This window comes from Triturus cristatus, chromosome 6, assembly GCF_964204655.1.
Source record: "Triturus cristatus chromosome 6, aTriCri1.1, whole genome shotgun sequence".
In the NCBI taxonomy this organism is placed as follows: domain Eukaryota; kingdom Metazoa; phylum Chordata; class Amphibia; order Caudata; family Salamandridae; genus Triturus; species Triturus cristatus.
The window spans coordinates 898,261,948-898,282,114 of NC_140589.1; the positions used below are offsets into that span (position 1 = coordinate 898,261,948).

Below are 20,167 nucleotides of genomic sequence, written 5' to 3' on the forward strand. Positions count from 1 at the left end.
ATAGAAGTTGTGCAGGAGAGTGGCCTAGCTCCCCATGCGGCTTAGCTTAGCGCATAAGCTTTTATGGAAATTTCCTGGAGAGACACTTCATTGGTGCCAAGAAAGTGAGTAGTCCACTTGTCGGCAGATATAATAAGAAATTCTGAGATTACTTGGTGCAATGGAAACAAATTGTGTGCAGATGTCTTAGAGGGAGCTTCACTGAGTAACCAGGGAGATCAAGTATGTGAGAGACTGGATTGAAGAGTATGCAAGGGAAGCCCAGGAGGTCACAAGCTGCATCCGTTGCTGCATTGACCGCCTCCACAACACAACCGGGGTTCCCCACGACTCCTGAAAGGGTTCCTAATGAGTTCTAACAGGTCACTCTTTAATTTTAGAAAAAGAAAAAAGACAAAACACTCTAGGACCCCGAGTATAGTGAAAGGCTACAGGGCAGTTTGCTGAGTTGCAAGGTTCCGGACCAGTTGGGTTGAAGGTTCCTTGGTGCCTTGATGACCTAGATACCGTATGTGCCTTTCCCCACCTCTACCCGCTTCGCTTGATGCTGCTGCCACTTCTGCTTAGCATAAAGTCTACCATTCGTTACGTGAGACCCGCTCCATCTGTCAGAGTGTAAACCAGACCATCCCCTGATGAAAAACTATGACTTGTGCTCCATACTTCAACTTCAACTAATAGATAATTCACCCCAATACCAATGGCTGCTCATGAGGTCATGAAGCCCTGCACTCCTCCGCCGTCTTCGTCTTCCCTTGCAGCATCACTCACCATGATACCAATGGCTGCTTGTAAGGTCCTGCACTCTTCTGCCATCTTCAGCTTCCCTTGTAGTGCCAATCGGGGCAGGATCGGGATCAGAATAATGCCGAAATGTGTTGTATGCGGCTACCACACTGAACATAAGCGGTGGTGTGAACTATACTCGGCGCGGAGTCAGTGTGAGATTCAGGGCAACCAGAGAACATGTCCAAAGGGCTTTTTATACGGATGATGAAAACTGGTGGTGCCTAAGGCCTCGGCATTATTGTGTCACTGTAGTATTAGAGAAGCAGCTCTGTGATGTGATTGGCTTCACGCAAGCGCCATCTTGCCCTTGTTCACCCGGAAGCAGTCTCCGCCATTGAGCATAGCAGAAGCTCTACGTATCCGCCATTGCAGAAGCTTTAATTATTAATTTTCATAAAGATAGAACAAAATCACGCTCTAAAAATGGACAATACTTGTTATAACACAGATCATTTGCTCATATTTCAGGGCCCATTTCACAGAAACATCAATATTCATCAAAAGCAGATGGTATATAGTTTCAAAGCTAATTTAACAATGATAATTATTAATATTAACATGGTTATGTGGGGCCCTTACATATGTATACTGGTGAAATAGTAAGCAACATGCAGGAGTTCAGAATTTACCATAACAAGTTCACTGTGTTTCTAGTAGACAATAGATGTCTATGATTGAGGTGCACTAAGTGCAGGGGTTAGATATATGCCACAGCGCTCTGATAATGAACCTATGCACTAATCCATTTGTCTAGCGGAATAGATTTTCCCTTCCTTAAATCTTGAGAGGTTTCAACCTTTACAACAGTTTGCTCTTAAAGCAAAGTTATATTCTTAAAGATTGTTCAACTTCTCCCCTCCTTGATATTATGTTCGATATGATTCTGTAGAATGTTAATGAGGTTATTTCACATTTGCTCCACATTTGGAGTTGAGTAAAAACAGCATGCGGACTACACTTGTTAAGTATGTAATTTTGTACATTTTTTTTTCAAATATGTTGGACTCTGAGCACTTCTTTCTCAAAAATGCACTATTAATTAATATTGCAGCCCTGACCAAAAAGGTTCATCAGACACCAGTCTTCTCCTAAGGCTTCTGAACCAGGCGTAGATGTGGCTTTATTCAGACCCATGATCGATGAAGCTGTTGCTTCCGCTATGGAAAGGAGTCTTCCAACCTTGCCTTCACTTAATAATCCTCCTATGGCAAGCCAAAGGGAGGCAAAGGATGAGATTCTGGAACCTATTCAGGACAGTGTTGATACTCCTGATATTGAATATATGGTATGCTTGCCTAAAAAGGAGGTGATTGAGGAAATTATTATTCACCTCCTGGCTAATATGTGTTTTGTTGACGCTTCTGAGCCCTCAACATCACAGCAGTCCATCTTCTCGAGAGAGATTCTTGCCGAGTCTCTGATCCTTTGTTTATATTGGTAGAACGGAGATTCCTACAGTAATATTTGAAAGGCCTCAATTTCTAGGGTTTGGCCTACACTCTAGCCTCTTCAGATTTTTCACCAGTAGTGCCTGGTTTCTCTAAACTTTGCCTTGCCGGGTCGTTCATTTGCTGCTACTGAGGGTTCAGCTCTTTCAGATAATGTTGACAAGACAGCTGAATTAGCATTGAAGCACCAACAAGCTGTTCTTGTTTTACTTTCAGAGCTCAATCTTACTCAGCCTATTTGAATCATTCTTTGAAAGATTTTTAAAGCCTAATTTCAGCCTTGGAAGAGTGATCAAATTACTCCTATTCTTCTACGCAATTGAGAAGGATCTAAATTGCTTTCCGACATTTATCTGTACTTTCTTGGTTCATGTATTTGCCTATGAAATCCTTTAGTTTCTCATGTAGTTTCTTTGTAATCTCTTTTGATTTCTGAACTCTCCTTGAAGACGCTAGGGTCTAAGTCCACTCGTCGCCAAAATATGTTGTGTCCTGTAAATGTAGACACCAGGAGCCAGAATGTATTTTCAAGTCTTCTTTATTTAGTCTTAAGTCCAAGTTACATCAGTCTTGAGTCCAGCCAGCACTGGTGTGGTACCAGCCCCACCAGGAGCAGTCTGCCTAGCTGCGCAGCCCATCTCCAACTGTCACCACTCATCCACACAGGCACCCAGGCATTCCACGCATCACAGTCACACCAACATTCTATTACCATCTCTCACTCTGGCTGAGCAGCTAGAGGCAGCAGGGCTGGAGTACATGCAAATACAACTTAGCAGGGTATAACAAAATTACTAGCTAAGCTCGTGGAAGACAGACACTAAAAACTCTTCAATTACGTTTTGAGGGTCAAACTTTTGTTCCTTGCTTAGAAAAATATGTAAAACACGTTTCCTAAGACACAAAGTTATTATCTTCCTTTTATTTTTGACAATCATTTTCTTCCTACCATCCCAAAAGTACATTCCATTAAAAAAACTGCTGATGGTAGAGCCAAACCAGTCAGAGAAAAAAATCCTGTATCTGATTCAAAGGGATGTCCTGCTGAATTACGCCAAGATGTCCCACTTTCTGCCTAAGCAGTTCCTCTTACGAATCAGGTGGGGAATGTTTAAAAGAGTTCTACAAAATCTGGGAAAAAATGCATATTGGAAAAAATGAGTAATGGAGGTGGTTGAAAAGGACTACTCAATTGAGTTTTTTGGGAAACTCTTCTTCCTAACCTTTATATAACTCTCCTTCCTCTATGTCCTGTTTCTTTAAAGGAGAAAGGACAGGGTTTTGTGTAATTCCCATCTTTTATCTCCAAACTTTCAGGGGATTATTGATTCACCATGGATTTAAGAAATGTCAATGCGTACGGAAGTACTTTACGTTACCAAATGGAGACTCTCCAAGACAGGGTTCCAGCTGTCCGGCCAGTAGATTTCATGTCCTCTGTAGACCTGAAAGTTGTCTCCTTTCAAATGCCCATCAGACAATTCTACCAAAAGTACCTTAGGCTTGCTGTTGCAGATATTTACTACCATTTTACTGATATCTCCTTGAGCTTGAAATCATCCCCAAAGTCTTCATCAAGGTCCTTGTGCCAGTGGTGGTGAGTCTACATGTAGAAGCACTTCTTGGTGGTTTGTATTGGAAGCCTAAGTGTAACTTTAGTTTTATTTTGAATTTGAATAAGCCCATTTCGGATTGCGCAGTGTGCCATGGGGGCATAATAAAACAGCAATATTGATCATTTCAAGTGGAATTCAACTAACCAGGGAAATGAGACACACCGCAGACTAACTTAGTAAGAACTTTTCCTCATGGAAGCATCTGATTGTTGCTCCCAAACACTTAAGAAACAAAAAACAGAAAAAACAAGAAATGCACCGAACAAAGAGTCACCTCAATCTGTGTCTTCTCACCTCTTGATTAAAAATTGTTTTCCAGTCAAGTGGTGGTAGCTTCATTTGCAATATTTCTAAGCGAATCAGTTTCTCAGGCTGAGATGGGGGATAACAGGTCAAGTGCTTGTGATTTTAAGTATGTTTTCATATTTTTTAAAGAATGTATAAGCCTGTACTGCCTGGTAAAAACTGAAATTGAGGAAGGATCAACTGAATTTACATCTGATGATAGCCTATTTGAATTAATGAATGACTTTATCAGAAAGATCTTTGAAATACTAATCTCCTCCAGTTGTTGTATTCAGTGCTTTGAAAAATATTAATTGAATGGGACAATCTAACACAAATTGCTCGTCGGTGATCTGTATAAGCAGTTGGGTTTCTTTGAAGCTATGCGTAGATCTGTTTCCCATTTTTCAGTTTTTTGCCAGGTCTGTTGTTTCTCCAGGTAAAAAGATAGTGATTCTCAGATCTGCGATCCTGTCTTCCCCCAGGATATTTTCTTCAAGGTTGTAGCTCCTCACCACTTGCCGGTTTCTCTTTTGAGTGCCTTTTCTAGTGCTTGAAATGGGTTCAACGCTGATTAGGAATTAGATTTCAATCTCTTCTCTGTACCAAGGCCAGCAGTTTAAGAACCCCTTGTAGTCAGTCTATTTTTGTTCATGGGTATTATGATATTCTCTTATAACTTTTAATGAAAAATGATGCTGCTAATAGGATATAGTATGTGGAGGCTATGTAGAACTAAGGATTGAGAGTGAGCATTTGTGGAAAATACTAGAGCCCCAGTTCCCTGATTGCACACCTACATTTCTAAGGTTAACCAGAGACCGACGCTACTTTCGATACAGCCTCTACAAACTCAATGGACCTTTCTTCAGGACACATTAATACAGACTGCACGGTAAGCTGCCGGGCCAGATAGGACTCCTCATCTCTTTCTGCTGGTTAAAATGTGCTAGCACGTGCTGCAGTTGGTCTTATGTCTTCTGTAAACAAGATATGAATAGTAGTTTGGCCTTCCTCTGAAACATCTTTGAACCTGCGCATGTAATAGGCCAGTTCTAAGATGATGACAAGTATATATTCTCTCAGAGATTCTTGAAGAATGGCTCTTAACCTAACTTGGCATATGTTAATGTTTATACAATTATGTCTTTCAAACAAAGAGTTGCCCCTTGCTTGGAGACGCACTCAATGACCAAAGCAGGACCCCGTCATTTGTAACAAAGTCCCTTTATTTCAATTACGAACCAGCATTCATTTTCAAAGCTTGTAAGAAAAGCCCTACGCGTTTCGGAGCTGCTTGCTCCTTGTTCACGGGCTGGCACTTCCGGTTTCTGGCAGTTTGTACGAGACATTTAAAAGTCCGCATTTAAATACCAATTAACCGCCCCCTGGTGGGCTGGCTCCAGTGCATCATAACCAGGCATCCTGGGACTTGTAGTGCTCGCCATACTCCTGCACCCTTCGTTGGGCTCTGCCATCCCCAGTTAATTGGTGCGCAATTGTTTTTACCCTCCAGTGGGTCTTCAAAAAGGAATCCGGTTCCAAATACTACTGAACCTCGTCATTCCGCTATTTGCGTAGATTCCAGTATCTCGCAGCAGACCATATGTTTTCCATGGCGGTGCGGACTCCACGACCTGGGCTGGCCGTTTTAATAATCAAACAAAGAGTTGCCCCTTGCTTGGAGACGCACTCAATGACCAAAGCAGGACCCCGTCATTTGTAACAAAGTCCCTTTATTACAATTACGAACCAGCATTCATTTTCAAAGCTTGTAAGAAAAGCCCTACGCGTTTCGGAGCTGCTTGCTCCTTGTTCACGGGCTGGCACTTCCGGTTTCTGGCAGTTTGTACGAGACATTTACAAGGAGCAAGCAGCTCCGAAACGCGTAGGGCTTTTCTTACAAGCTTTGAAAATGAATGCTGGTTCGTAATTGAAATAAAGGGACTTTGTTACAAATGACGGGGTCCTGCTTTGGTCATTGAGTGCGTCTCCAAGCAAGGGGCAACTCTTTGTTTGATTATTAAAACGGCCAGCCCAGGTCGTGGAGTCCGCACCGCCATGGAAAACATATGGTCTGCTGCGAGATACTGGAATCTACGCAAATAGCGGAATGACGAGGTTCAGTAGTATTTGGAACCGGATTCCTTTTTCTTTGTTTGACAATTATGTCTTTACGTAGTTTGACTCAGAAGAAAGCACAACATATTGTGATACAAATTCTGAATGTGCATCACACTCGTGAGGCATGGTACTCATAATGCAAACCAAGAGAGAGAAAGTGAGGCTAAGTATATGCAGCACTGAATTCTCCATCCGTTTTTCATTTTATTTTCCACACTTGTTCATACATTTTTTGACTTATTATTTGTTTGTGACATATTTTCAGAATTGAAAAAGCCCCAGCCTATGAGGCACAGGGCCGAAACACGTATGACTTTTCCATAATAACAACACACATCTAGAAATATAGAAAGGATATTAAATGTAGCTTCTACCCAATATTGGCTTGTTGAGAATAATTTTGTTGTAGCATTGACTACTGTGATTATGACTTTATAAGAGAGTGCTCACACACTTACATAGGTGTACTTAGTAGTCTAGATGAAATAGAAGGCCTTGTTTTCATTTAACTTTAGATATTCAGGTATAGAACCGGAGAACTGGCATGGAGGTCTTATTTTTTCAACAAGGGCGAGTACATTGGCCACTTGTTTGACAAAGTTATGCAACCAAGACCATTGTTGTCTGCTGGCTTATGAATGGACTGATGGATACTTCATTAGAGCGGTTGTCCAAGAACCACTCTGTTAAGAGGGAACTAAAGTACCCAAAACTGATGTAGGACTTGCAGCAAAGACCCGAACCTGAAGTTGGTTTGCAGTAAAATTCACATCAGATGGAAGCACATGCCATAACAGATGAAGAGTCTAATGCAGGAGCCTTTATATAAGATTTTGCCTCTTTTTGTCAGAGAAATTCCTGACATTAAAGAAGATGAAGCCATAAAGCCAGAGTTCCCTTCTCCATCAGTCTTTATGCAGCCCGAGTCCAGCTGGCTACGCTACGTTTATTCAGAAGGTCTCCAGTACCCTCTGAGCCACTCCCCACGATGGTAAGCCTCTCCTACATATCTGGGGACATAAGTGGCTCTAACCCCAATGGCTCTGACCCCCTAAGGCCTCAAACCCAGATGCCTCCACAGATTCCAGCTTCTAGGAAGAAATCAATGCCTCCTAAGGCACCACCAGCTCCAAGCCAGCACAGAAGTCAGAAGAAATCATCTTAGTGTTGAAGGAAAAATACAAGAAGGAAATTCCCAAGTCTGAGGCCATGGGCATTCCTGGTAAGAGTTTACAGTTGCTCAGAAGTAGTCTTCCTTCTACCCCTTACAATACTGATGCTGGTTTGTGGTTTGTAAATCAGGATATCTCCTCATGAAGACCTATCCATGCCACCTCTATTCTTTCCCATCTGGCCCTTATTCAGAAGAAGTCTCTTTGTTCATCATGGTGGTACAAAAAGGCAGCAGAAGCCTTGGACTTGATTCTACCATTGGCAGAGCCCAAATCAAATTTTTATTTTGAAGTCCTTCAGCCATCTTGATCAGTTGGAGCTCTGGCTTTTCTTCAATGGCATTGGCCTGGAAAGTGTTCTTACTGTGAGGGAGAAATAGCCAGATTACACAGATCTGCTCTGGGTAACCTGAGGATTTTTCCAGTGCACTCTTCACCAAAATGTCTAGTGTTCCAAGTGTCTTCCTCGAAATTGAACCCAAATGCCTTTCTCATGGAAAGTCTTAACATATAAATCAGAATCTTTTTGGGGCATAGGGGTAGGACCTGTGTACTGCATACACTGTACCTTGAAATGCCTATTAAACATATGAATTTTAGCTGATTTTAAGGCAAATTGTGCTAAAATGCCCGTTTGCATCGAGGCTTTCTTGGAGAGGCCTGGCACACGGACTAAAATTCCAAAGTTTTTCAAGGTGTACATAATGAAATCTTCCAATTATGTCAAAGTAAGTGAAATTATTGCTGAGAAATGTCAGGCAGCACTGCAGCTGGAAAGGAGGAGATAAATCTCAGTCAGTATGCAATACAAATTAAAGTCGCATAGAGGAGAAATTTAATTACCTTAACGATGTTGGATATATTTCAGTATTTACAAAATACACAATTTCAAATGCCATGGTGATCCCCAAACGTCCTAACGTAGCAATGGTTATCTTTAACCATATTATGTCTGTAAGAAAGTAAATTAAGGCCAGTCAGGAAACAATGCATGAAATATTTTAGAACACAGTGAAATCCTAGTGCACATATGCCTGACAGTGATGTGGCTTAGATTTCAAAGCCTTTACCTTTAATGGACTATAAGATTGATGTAACGGAAACTGCATTTTATTTGTAGGGGTGTATTATAATAACACATGTACAGCGCACCCGCATATAATCATTTGTCGTGTTAACATGAAGTGTTAGAATTTTTAAATGTAATAACGTGAAATGTGAGGTATTTAGACCATTGAATAGTAACCTGAAGAATTAACGTAGAATGTAAATGTAATTAGCTGAAAACATTAACGTGAAGAACTCATGTTGTGCAACTGACAATCCTTCATTTATTGAATGAGTTTATTATGTGTCATTTTTCATATAAGTAGGAGTATTAACTGAGGGTGTCTTAATCTCTTATGCAATTCCGTAAAGCTCATATGCCATTTTCTTATATTAGCAAAATATTGTCGGCCTGAGATGCAATTTCTCTGGAAGCTCTCGCTTTACAATTAACAGTTTGAATTTCATGTGTGCTGTGGATTTTGTTCTTTTTCACGTTTTGTGTTGCTAGTCGAAGAAGCGCCCTTTTTATGTAGAATAATGGCTTTGATTTATTAGTCAGGCTAGGAGAGAAGGAGATACATCGTAAGCTTAAGCCGATAACGTAAATTGTTGTGTTTTAACACCAGAGAAGGCCGGGGCATCAAGGTCAACATGTTGCAGTTCAGGAACACCGCTATCCCATGGAAAGTTACCTATGAGCTCGTGTTCAGAGCAAATGGCGTGACCTGCAAGGACTCTTGGGAAAAATACCTATAATAATAAGATGCTAGAGATGGGAAAGTGCCGACTTCTTCTCTGCCTTTAGATAGAGAGCATCTTAGAACAAGCTTTGTCTTGATACCTTTATGATATCCGACCCATCAATGATGGAGAGACTTCTTAGGAAGACTCCACATGCAGACACCTTCTTATTCCTTTTCCTGAGAATGCTTAAGTATGGATGTCATGTTAGTGTAGGGATAGATTGATGCTTTCGTTTCATCAACCCTCGATGCAGGTTCATTTGGACTCATGCTTTCTGATCCTCTGCATCCTGCTTCTTGAGTTAATTGTTTTGTGCATGTTGCATCGCTTCTATTTTATTCGCAGATTTGGCTTTATGCTGATTCCCATGTATTTTTAATCTCTCGTTTTGAGGTGTCTTTAGGGTCAGTTATTTTTGGCTTTGTAATAAACTATCAAATCTTATGTAGTTGTCTGTGGTTACTATGTGTTAAGAGAAAATCCTGTTAAATTGATTGCCATTAATAACGACTTTCATCCCTCTACGCTTTCATGCTCCTAAAAAGAACCATCGAGTTGTGATTCTCGAACAAGTCCAGAACTTATGGGCCTGGCCCTCTCAAGAGTTTGAACTTTCTGATGTTGAGAATGTGCCATTGGATAGTTTACAGTTTGCTATTAACTGTAGGGCTTTGTGGGTGGTTGGTTGGAAAGCAGATGTTAATGAGGGACTGAGATATATTAAAAATGTATTTTACAATAAGAGGGCACATTTGTAATACTAAACAAAAGAGTGTGGTTGAGAGTAACGTTATACTCTGGAGAATAGTTTAGTCATAATTTTCCTTTTTAAATATACCATTTAGTGCATTGTTGCAAATTACTTTGCAGGCTAAAAATATAGAAATTAAAACTTTTCACATGAAAACTCTGCACCAAATGTTGTATTTTAAAATTTTCCTCAGCTTTTGCAAGTTTGTTAGTTCCACAAAGTTCTAAGAAGCCTCACAAATTTTCCAAGAGGGCAATCTCTTTGAAATAACGAAACATTTCAGTATTAAGTCGTGTTGGACTTGTACAGTTGCAGAGGAAGGCACCCTGAAGCTTATTCCTCCACAGTGTTCTCGAAGGAGATCCTCACAGCGTTCTTCAGTATATTAAATACATATCACATAATTGGTCATTCAGGTAACTAAATCCCAAGGTCTTTAAAGATGGCACTTTGTGTTGTAAATAACCCTACCAAACAAAGAGCAGATGAAGGTGATACACATATGTATGACAAATGTATGTATGTGTGCACCCAATCATAATAATATGGTGTAAAAAAATCATGAATTCTCCAAAACTTTTAAAAACAGTTTAATAGTTAGCAAAGTTGAACAATAGTTAAACAATGGTTACAGTTTCCATTTGGCCAATATATTTCAACTAATTCACATTCTCGTCAAATTTTGCTCTGGATTTTTCGTACAAGGAAAATATCTGATTTATTTTTTGTTTGTCAACAAAATCCATGTTCTCATTTCATGAGACAACCATGCACAATTTGTATTGTAGCATTTGTCTACAGTTTCCTCTCACTTTCGGGATCTCACAGGACTTTCATGTTGTAGCTGAAGAGGTTACTACAATCTTTGTGCATGTGTGGTAGAGAATTAAGTTTAGAATGGTGTATGTGGGAGGAATTTTCAAGGTATGCATGAGGATTGGAAGTGTGCTTCAAACTTGTTGCAAGAGACATGTAGCTTATTCAAGAATGAGGTGAAGCAGGATGATGTGTGAGGGATACAGCCACGTTTGGCTATCCCTATTATATCACATTTACTCTATAGTGGAGACTGAGTAAATTAAAATGAGAACAGGTCTGGTCCATTCGGAAGAACTTAACCATTCTCTAATAGTTATGTTTCATGGCCATCGTTTGAATGTAATGTTTGCTTGAATCCATGATCGCAGCATTTAGGGTTAGGCGTGTTATGTTTGCAAAAAGAAAAGCAATCTTGGAACACCTTTATAACTGTTTTACTCTATGAAAGAACTAACTAAGATCTCATGATGGTGTCCAGCTGGGTTTGACACACGAACAAGCTCCCTGGACCATGGAACAGGGCTGACTGATTTCTGGCTTGCTGTATTTTTAATTAAAACTTTCACTTTAGGGGGCGTGGCTTGGCAAACCATCATGGCGGACGCAGCTTAACTAAGCTCCGTCCACCCACGCCGTAATCCTGCTGATTATCCTACAAGATCCTGCCGTGAGACGACTTTCCCAGCTCTGCCGGTTGCCACGTCAACTTGGTAGTGCGGAGCTGTCGCCCATTTGAGGATTGGTGAAGTAGTCGCCGAGAACGCCCCGGGACCTCTGATCGGCGCGCTGTTTGCAGATCGCGCTGCGGCGATATTCCCGGGGACTGCAGTGTGGCGCTGCAGTGCAGGGCGCAGTTCGGCGCTCGGGAGCCCGGCCTTTCCTCCTTCGCCCGGCGGCCGCCATTCTTCTCGAGTCAAGCTGCAGGGGCGGTGTTGCTGGCCCATCGGCACCACCCGGCATTCCACCCAGGGGTCGTGGTGATCTCGTGGCCCCTTGGGCCCATAGACGGGGCGGGCTGAGCGAGGTGCTGGCTTAACACTTAGGGTCAGGTCGCGACCCGGACGGTGAGTGCCACTGACTTTCATCCTCCCCCCCGCACCCGGCATGGGGCGGGCCCGGCCCGGGACTAGGGGGTAGAGACAGCATCGAGTAGTGGCACCTGGTGATGATCCTCCACTTCTTTGCGGTGATTGCTGTTGCTGTGGTTCTGATCTGGCTTGCTGGTCACCTTGGGGTCATACTTCTTGCAACTGGGGGCAGGTCCACAGGGGTCTCCAATATTGGTCTGCACTGCCCAAGGACACTGGTGCGCTAGCCTGAGGAGGCGGTGGGGGATACGCTGGAGCTGCGCAGTGCCCACGAGTTGTCGCAGCCCGCCGCCCCTTTCCGGTGCCCCCCTGTGTGGGTCCTCCCTGGGCTTGGGGACTCTGCTTGGCGTATTAGGTGGCGCGGCTGGATCCTTCATACACGCCTGGTGCTCCCTCTGTGACTGTACCATCCTGGCCTCCGCCATCTGAGGTCTGCCTGGTGGGACGACTGCCTGCCCGGGGGTAGTGGCCCACCGCCCCCCTTTTTTCCCTCATTGCCCAGACCGATCATCATCCTCATGGGCAAGGGAGGGCCGAGTGGGGCCGGCCCCAAACAGGGCACCCTAGACCAGTACGCCGCGGCTTCTGGTGGCGCGGTCGGCGGTGATGTGAGTGGCTCGGCCCCTGATAATGCCGCCCTCCTGGCGGCGATCAACGGCGCCCGGGACATGTTAGACACCAAGATTAGTGCGATGGGTTCCGAAGTCTCCTTTCTGCGACAGGATCTTCGTAAGGCAGTGGACTGGATAACAGAGGCTGAAACAAGAGTGTCCACAGTGGAAGATTCAGTGACCTCCCTTCAAAAGAAAGTAAACAAGCTATCTGTAGTTATGCAGGAACTTGCTTCTAGGGTGGAGGATGCGGTGGGTCGCATCTATGACAAACTTCATCACCATGTGGCTCAAAGATATCATGCCTAAAGACCTCTTATCCTCCGCCTTCGTTTTCGAGAGGGCACATAGGGCCCTGACGCAGAGGCCCCCCCAGGTGCGGCCCCAAGGCCTGTCATCGCCAAGATCATGAACTATGCCGACCGGGATGATATTCTGTGATTCGCCAGGATGCACAAAGACTGTTTTATGCACGACTCCCGTTCAATTTTGATATTTCCGGACTACACGCGCCTGGTCCAGCAACAATTCCAATCCTGCATGAACGCGAAGCGCAGACTTAGGGAACTGAATGTTCAATACATGCTGCTGTATCCGGCTCGGATGCAAGTAATTTACAACTCCAAGTCATACTTTTCGATACCCCTGAGGCGGTCTTCGCATCGTCAGACGAGCGCCCTCAGCTCCGAGCGAACTCTCCACCTGCCATAGACTCGGACTCCTCTCGCAGCTCTCGCACTCAGCGGCCACACCGCAACAAGTCCCAGAAGCGTCGGGGGCCTGGGTCAGACAGGGGGTCACCGAGCCCCGAGCGACCGCCGTGAAATCTCCAGATTGCTTCACACTTCATGAGGTGATTTGAATGACTCTGCATTGGGCGAATGTATATTAGTAATGTCGTTTTCTGGGTGGGCGTGGGTCTTGACCACGGGATGTTGGGCCACGGACGCCTTATAGTTCCTGTTTTCCTAGGTTCATAGGGTGGGGTGGGATCCCTTGGTGTGAATTCTGGGGGCTCCCCGTTGGGGGTCTGCTGCTCTTTACACCGCGACAGATGCTGCTTGTTTCTGGTAGTGTCGGGTGGGGGGTGGGGGATATCCATCCGGATGTGTTGTTTCTTCTTGTTTCTAAATGGAAGTCCGAATTGGATAGGTGTATGGGAGCTGAGATTGCTGTATTTGAGGCTAGGGGCTGCCCACGGAAACATCGCAAGGTATGGGCGCGATGGGCAGCTTATTGTGGAATCGACTTGCCCCCCCTCCCTGAGGATGACCCCTGAGTTGCTCTCTCTGCCATGTGTCCCCCAAGGTGGTATTGACGGACTGCTTTATTATTTCACTGGGTTGTATACTGTGAATCTGCTGAAAAATGTATTGTATTTAGATACCGGTCCACTGTCTGCACATTGTTTAGATTATTATTTTACCTGCATGTTTTGCAGGGTTTGTTTCCTTTCATAGAAATGGTTATTGATGCTCACATTGTTCAACTGATTCATTGTGCCACCGAGGGGCCGCGGCTCATTGTATCAAAAAATTACCAAATAAAATTTGTTGTTAAAAAAAAAACAAAAAAACTTTCACTTTAACTAATTGTGTAAGGCACACCCAATGGCTAATTTTGCAGCCTGTCCTGGAATGTAATACGGTTACATGATAAACTCAAGAGGGGGTCAGTCAGTGGCTTAATTAAACTTTATGGGGTCCCCCTGTAAAGTACATGGATGGCCCCCCTCCGGAGTCAGTCAGGAGGTCTCAGGCCAGAGTACTGTGCTGAGGGGGCCCCCTGGAGCTCGCCCCCCCACACTGCTTACTGTGCTGAGGAGGCCCCCTGGAGCTCAGCCCCCCCCCACACTGCAGGGGCCTATTTTACGCCACTGGGGTCAGTAATGGTTTATGTAAAAAATCATGCTTTGGATACCCTTTTGCTTCAAGAAACACATCTATTGGGCACTAACTGCAGCTGTCTTAGCAGTCATGGTTACACATTTGTTTTTCGTTCGGGATTTGTCCGCAGCTGAGGGGTAGCTGTTGTCCTGCGTAAGAAATTCACGCTTGTAGTAACTGAAGAACAGATGGACTCATTGCACACATACATCATACTCGGGTGGCTGGAATGATGCTTATGAACTCTACCTTCCACATCTATAGGAAAGTACCATGATGATTATGACTAGACATCTACTTGATGCACCACCGGGAATGACGCTTATAGGTAGAAACTTCAACCTGGTGATGAACCCCACTGTAGATATCCATAGCACTGCTGTCACGATGGGCCATTAACTCTGAGTCCGTGGGTCGATTCACTGGTTTTTGTTGACACATGGAGATTCTAGCATGGCATATATACACAATTTACTTATTATTCCAATCTGCGTCATTCCCACTCATGCATTGACTTTGTATTCATCCCAGTGCCAGAGGTTCATTTGAGGCTGTGAACATTTTTTTTAATGTGCAAATATTACATGACAAATAATTTTTGTGAATTCTTATTTTTTAAGTTGCACGTAGTCGTATCAAGTGAACTAATGATGTTGCACTTTAAATGGCAAAGAAATTTGGTTCAGAAGTGTTTTAAAGCCTAATTTAGACGCATCATATTTTTTAAGTGAGATGCCATTTTATTAAAAATAAATGCTGATTTTTGCTTTCTCATTAACCTGCTCCTGCTCAATTCCCTTACTAATCAGCGACCCACTGAATCATCAAGGTAAATTCTGGGGTGTCTGAAATTATTGGGGTACATGGATTATTGGGGTTAGATGCCTACAAAATCACAGGCACTCATCCTCCTGCGTGGGCTCTTTGATCACTGTCCAGGAGAGGTGTGCCTCTCGGATCACTTCCCAGCAGATGTGCGCCTCTGGGGAGTAGATCGTGAGGCACAGATTAAAATGTTTAAGGCGCTCACTATACATGACCTCAGAGAAGAACATCTTGGATGGTTAGAAAGGCTTAAACACAGCTTCAGGGAGTTGATGCTTGACTTGGCTACATTTGCCTGGTTACATACTTATCATGGAATATATGGCTGAGTAGACAAGACAGGCAAGCTTATATATTGTCTCACCACTCAGGAGACTTAGACAAGACTGGTTCCACTAACTCTTAATGAAACAGGTCAATTAGACACATGCAGTAAGGAAATTGCCAATGTTTTTGTGCTGTACTGAAGACCTTATACATAGCATAAAAGACCCATAAGATAGAGAGGGAGTGCCCCATTGCCGCCGATCGACCCATGGAAAAATTTCCTGATGAGGACCCCACTGAGCCTGGATTCCCGATAATAGCTGATGATATTTATTGTGCCATTGTAGGCAAAGCCTCTCAGAGGGTTGCTGGCACAAATTAAATTCCCCTAGGATTCTATAAGAAATGTGTGTCCCTAATCCTGCCCAACCTACACACACTTTATGAAGAGACATACACCACTGGTCAGCTCCCTCAAGATTTGCGAGGTGCGCTGACTACAGTACTCCCAAAACGAGGAAAACCTCATATGCACTGCTCGTCATATCATCCTATATCATTGATTAATGTCAAAACAAACCTTCTTGATAAAATTCTCACTTTTCAGCTAGCCAAAATAACACCAATGTAATCCCCATAGACTAGAATGGATTTATGCCAGGGATGGGCACCAGATGCTGCCCGCCGTAGCTGCAGGTGATTCTGGTGCGTTTTCATAAACATATGGATACTGTGGCACTTGTGTCAATCGACTCTGAAAAAGCCTTTCACATGGTTCATTGGCCCTTCATGTTTCAAACGTAGGCAAAAAGAGCTTTTGGCCCCCGCTTCCCACGATAACTGACACTACAGTACACAGATCTGTGGGCCCAAGTCTGTGAAATGGAGTACTGTCAGAGCCCTTGCTTGTGGCATGAGACAGGGTTGCCAACAGTCACTGCTACTTTTCGTGACAGTAATAGATCCTTTGGCTGAGTGGATGAGGCCTGAGGCACAGATAGTGGTTTTCAGGGGCCAAATGGTGTTTAGGACAGAGTGTCATAGTATGCAGATGATCTTTTAGTTTACACTTGGTGACTGGTCATGTCCATTCTGCGTAAAATGCACACGCACCAGGTATTTGGCTTTTCCTCTGGGCTCTGTAAACAAGTTGGGAAAACCACCTATTTTCCAGTGACTGGTGAAATCTTACAAAAGAATGACAAAGACTGGTCTCCGTGCAGCCATTGATCAATTCAGATACCTTAGTATAATGATCACAAAAAGTGAAACAAGAAGTTAGGAACTAAGCGCTGCTCCATTGACATGAGACATGACAAACTAGAATACCCCCCCACTATCTATAATGGGCCAAGGCACATTATTCAAGATGATAGTACTTACCCACATTCTCTAAATTGAGCAGAATTACCCATATACACTCAGTACACAATTCTTCTGGTTATTTCACTCAATGCTTACTAGCTTTCTTTGGGCTGAGCTACACAGGGGTCACCTTTGTCAAATGTACACAAAAAATATATTGCACTGACATTGTGCTAATCAGCCATTAGCCGATAGGGTTGCAACATCTAATCGATACAACATATTAGTACTCGGCAACAAATGGCCTAGGCATAAACCTCTCCAAAACAAAAGCAATGAGAATAAATGCTAAGAGATCTACGCCCAGGTTCCTCTGGCAACTGGAAGGATCATCACTGAATTGTGGACAAATACAGATATTTGGGCATAATAGTTGATAGCAAAGGGACATTCCAACCACAGAAAGAAGCAGCAGTAAGGAGAGGAATTACAACAGTGGTCACACTGAGGAATCTTAAAATGAAAACGGCTGGTCATAGCTTCACCCCTCTACTACAGGTGAGCCAAGCTAAACTTATACCAGCCATCACCTACGGAAGTGAATGCTTACGAGGCAGTGATGCGCGGACACTGGACAACATAGTAGCCAGGGCCATGCGAATGATATTTAACCTTCCTAAGTACACATCCCGGGCACAAATAAGGCTTGAATTTGGCCTGAGGAACCAAAGAACAGCAAGAATGGGTGCTTATGTCAAATGTTGGCATAAACTACAGAGAGCCGAAGTAACAACATTGGATCACTATCTCTGGAAGGAGCTAGAAAGGAAAAATGGGTGCGCAGCTGCAAGCTATCTAAAACATTCAATAGACACCCTGGAACTACAAGATCTGTGGGAAAGCACTGGATCGCACAACACATTCAAACAACTGGTAAATAAATCAGTAAGGATCATCTCGCAAGCAGAGGACAAAGCAACACTAACCAACAGGGCCCATGGCTGGACTGTCATTCAAAGGTATACCAGCAGCTTCCATCAAAGCTACCTAAGCGTCGGCTTCACACGGATTATGAAGGAGAAGTTCCTACAACTACCGCTGGGCATCCTCCCATCACAATATCATTTGCCCCTGTGGAAACGCCCTCAAACGATAACTGTCGCCTATGTGGGGACTCAAAAGAGGACATCCTTCATCTAATATGCATCTGCAAGGAACTGGACAAGGAGTGCAGATCCCATTTAAAACCTGCCTTAAAGGGAATAGGAATAAGAACATGCAGGCAGGTGGTTAAAGCATGCTTTGACGGCAAAAACATTCAACTAGCGTGTCACCTTGTTAAATTTCTGAATAAAGCGGAAAAAAAGCTGAACTCTAGTAGGGAGCGATTAGACGAAGACATCTCATGTCGTACTTAAGTTTTATTGTCTTTTGGCAACAAATAAGGAATAATTACCTCTATGTTAAAACATACAAATGCAAAACTTCGGACTCTTCCCTCTTCTATTTTGTTTTGAAGGAGGCTCATGAAATGATACACGTTACTCCACAAACTAAGTGCTGACCTCAGATAACCCGGCTGTGCCCATTTTTATCACAATACCCCACATTCTTTTTAGACATGTTTGCACTTCTGAAACTGTCTTTCTTCCGTCGTTACATGGACTTTATGGAGGCAATGTTAAACCCGGCAGTGCCCATTTTATTATAATACTCCATATCCTTTTCAGACATGTTTGCACATTCGAAACTGTTTCTTCTGTTGTCACATGGACTTTATGGAGGCAATGTTTTTAAGTAACCATGCTACAATAGCTACTATAATTTTTTATTACAAACAGTGTGCTACTGTGGATTGGCTACTATGTCACAAAATTGATGTCGCTGATTGCAACTAGTCAACACATTCTTCCCGAGGACCACCTTTTGACTGCCACGCTAGCCCGGCCATGTTTCTCAAAGCCCACTTTATAGAAACTTGCACTGCCCTAGGAACTTGTAGGTGAATGGACTCCAAATTCGACATTTTGCACTTTATTACGACTCCTTTTGCACTTTACTGCACGCACCAAATGCCAATGTTTATACTCCTCTTGTAAATTTTTGGAATCATTGTAATGTCTCAAACTTATTTTAACTAACTCTACTTGTTGTTTTAGGCACTTTTTACATGTAACCTACCATGCAGCTGACTTATCAATTAAGCATTCTTATATGTGTCGTTCTATGTAGCTGATTGCAATGGTTTTTATTAACTAAGCAATAAGGTTTATTATTAATATTATTACAATGATACAATGCTCCAGAAATCGCCAGTGCAAGGACGACATTCCTGAAATGAGTGCGAGCACCGTGATGGTACATAAAAATTAGAAAACCGTATTTAAAATCACTTTCATCTCAAGGATTATGTAATGCTGCATATTTTAGTGTTTATTTTTGCAGGTTTGCATAGCAGGACTTAGGGCCATGGGCATTTGAGTCCCGAGTTACACAAACACTGGCTACATTACACAAGGTCAGATGCATGTTTATGCACAGGGTTATTATATGATTTGCTCAGAATCACAGGCCGTTGAGCTGGCTCCTGGACTCAAACCTGGTTCCCCAGGTCCAAAGTCGGCACCCCATACCATATATTTGAAAGGCCTTCCTTCCATGTTTTCGACAGATACCCGCTCTTGATTCTACTGCTCTCTATTGGCACTACTCTGTGTGGTGTCTTGGGCGCTAGGCCCACATGCTGGATAAATGACTGCACAGACACAGTGAGTAGGGTAGTGTAGCTGGCCCAGGGCACGTGCGCCCGGCACCCTGGAATTGCATGGTGAGCAAAAACACGATGGATTTAGGCCCAGATCTCTGTACAGGGCTGAATATATGACACTGTTCTGTATTCTGTCCATCAATTGTTTTTTTTGCATTTATCACCCCGAGTGGGACGGGTATGCCCAGACGTGGGTCCTGTGCTCTCCATGTCACTGGAGTCAAGCTATCCTGGCTGATGAGGGCTGAAAGCCCGAAACCGGTCCTAGGATGCTTGTTTCCAGTCCAGGAAGGACCTGGCCTAGCAGTTCGGGCTGGACTGTTCCCATTGGGTGCAGGGTCAAGACTGATTTGCATATGGCTGGGTCCAAACTGGAATGGCATGGTGAGCAAAAAAACAATGGATTTAGTCCCAGATCTCTGTACAGGGCTGAATGTATAACACTGTTCTGCATTCTGTCCATCAATTGTTTTTTTTTAACTTTTATTAGCAGGGTCACCTGACCGGTGACGCCTGTGATGGGTGGGTGTAAAGTAGGGTTGCAGCACAAGGCCGAACACTAGAAAGTGTACAGCAGAACACTTTCTCCCTTCCCAAATTTATTGGAAAGAAAACAAACA

At 43.4% G+C, this 20,167-nt stretch overlaps 1 protein-coding gene across 2 annotated transcripts in view; it reads right to left on the bottom strand.

Annotated features, from left to right (window-relative positions):
- SLC22A3 (solute carrier family 22 member 3) overlaps nucleotides 1-20,167 on the bottom strand; it is a 681,970-nt gene that overhangs the window by 40,227 nt on the left and 621,576 nt on the right. Inside the window, exon 8 of one of the 2 annotated variants that reach the window (XM_085611548.1) lies at nucleotides 8,278-8,386. The exons of the other annotated variant lie outside the window; for it this stretch is intronic. Coding sequence (XP_085467674.1) covers nucleotides 8,278-8,386 — 109 coding nt within the window. The remainder of the gene's footprint in view (nucleotides 1-8,277; nucleotides 8,387-20,167) is intronic. 2 annotated transcript variants of the gene reach the window in all.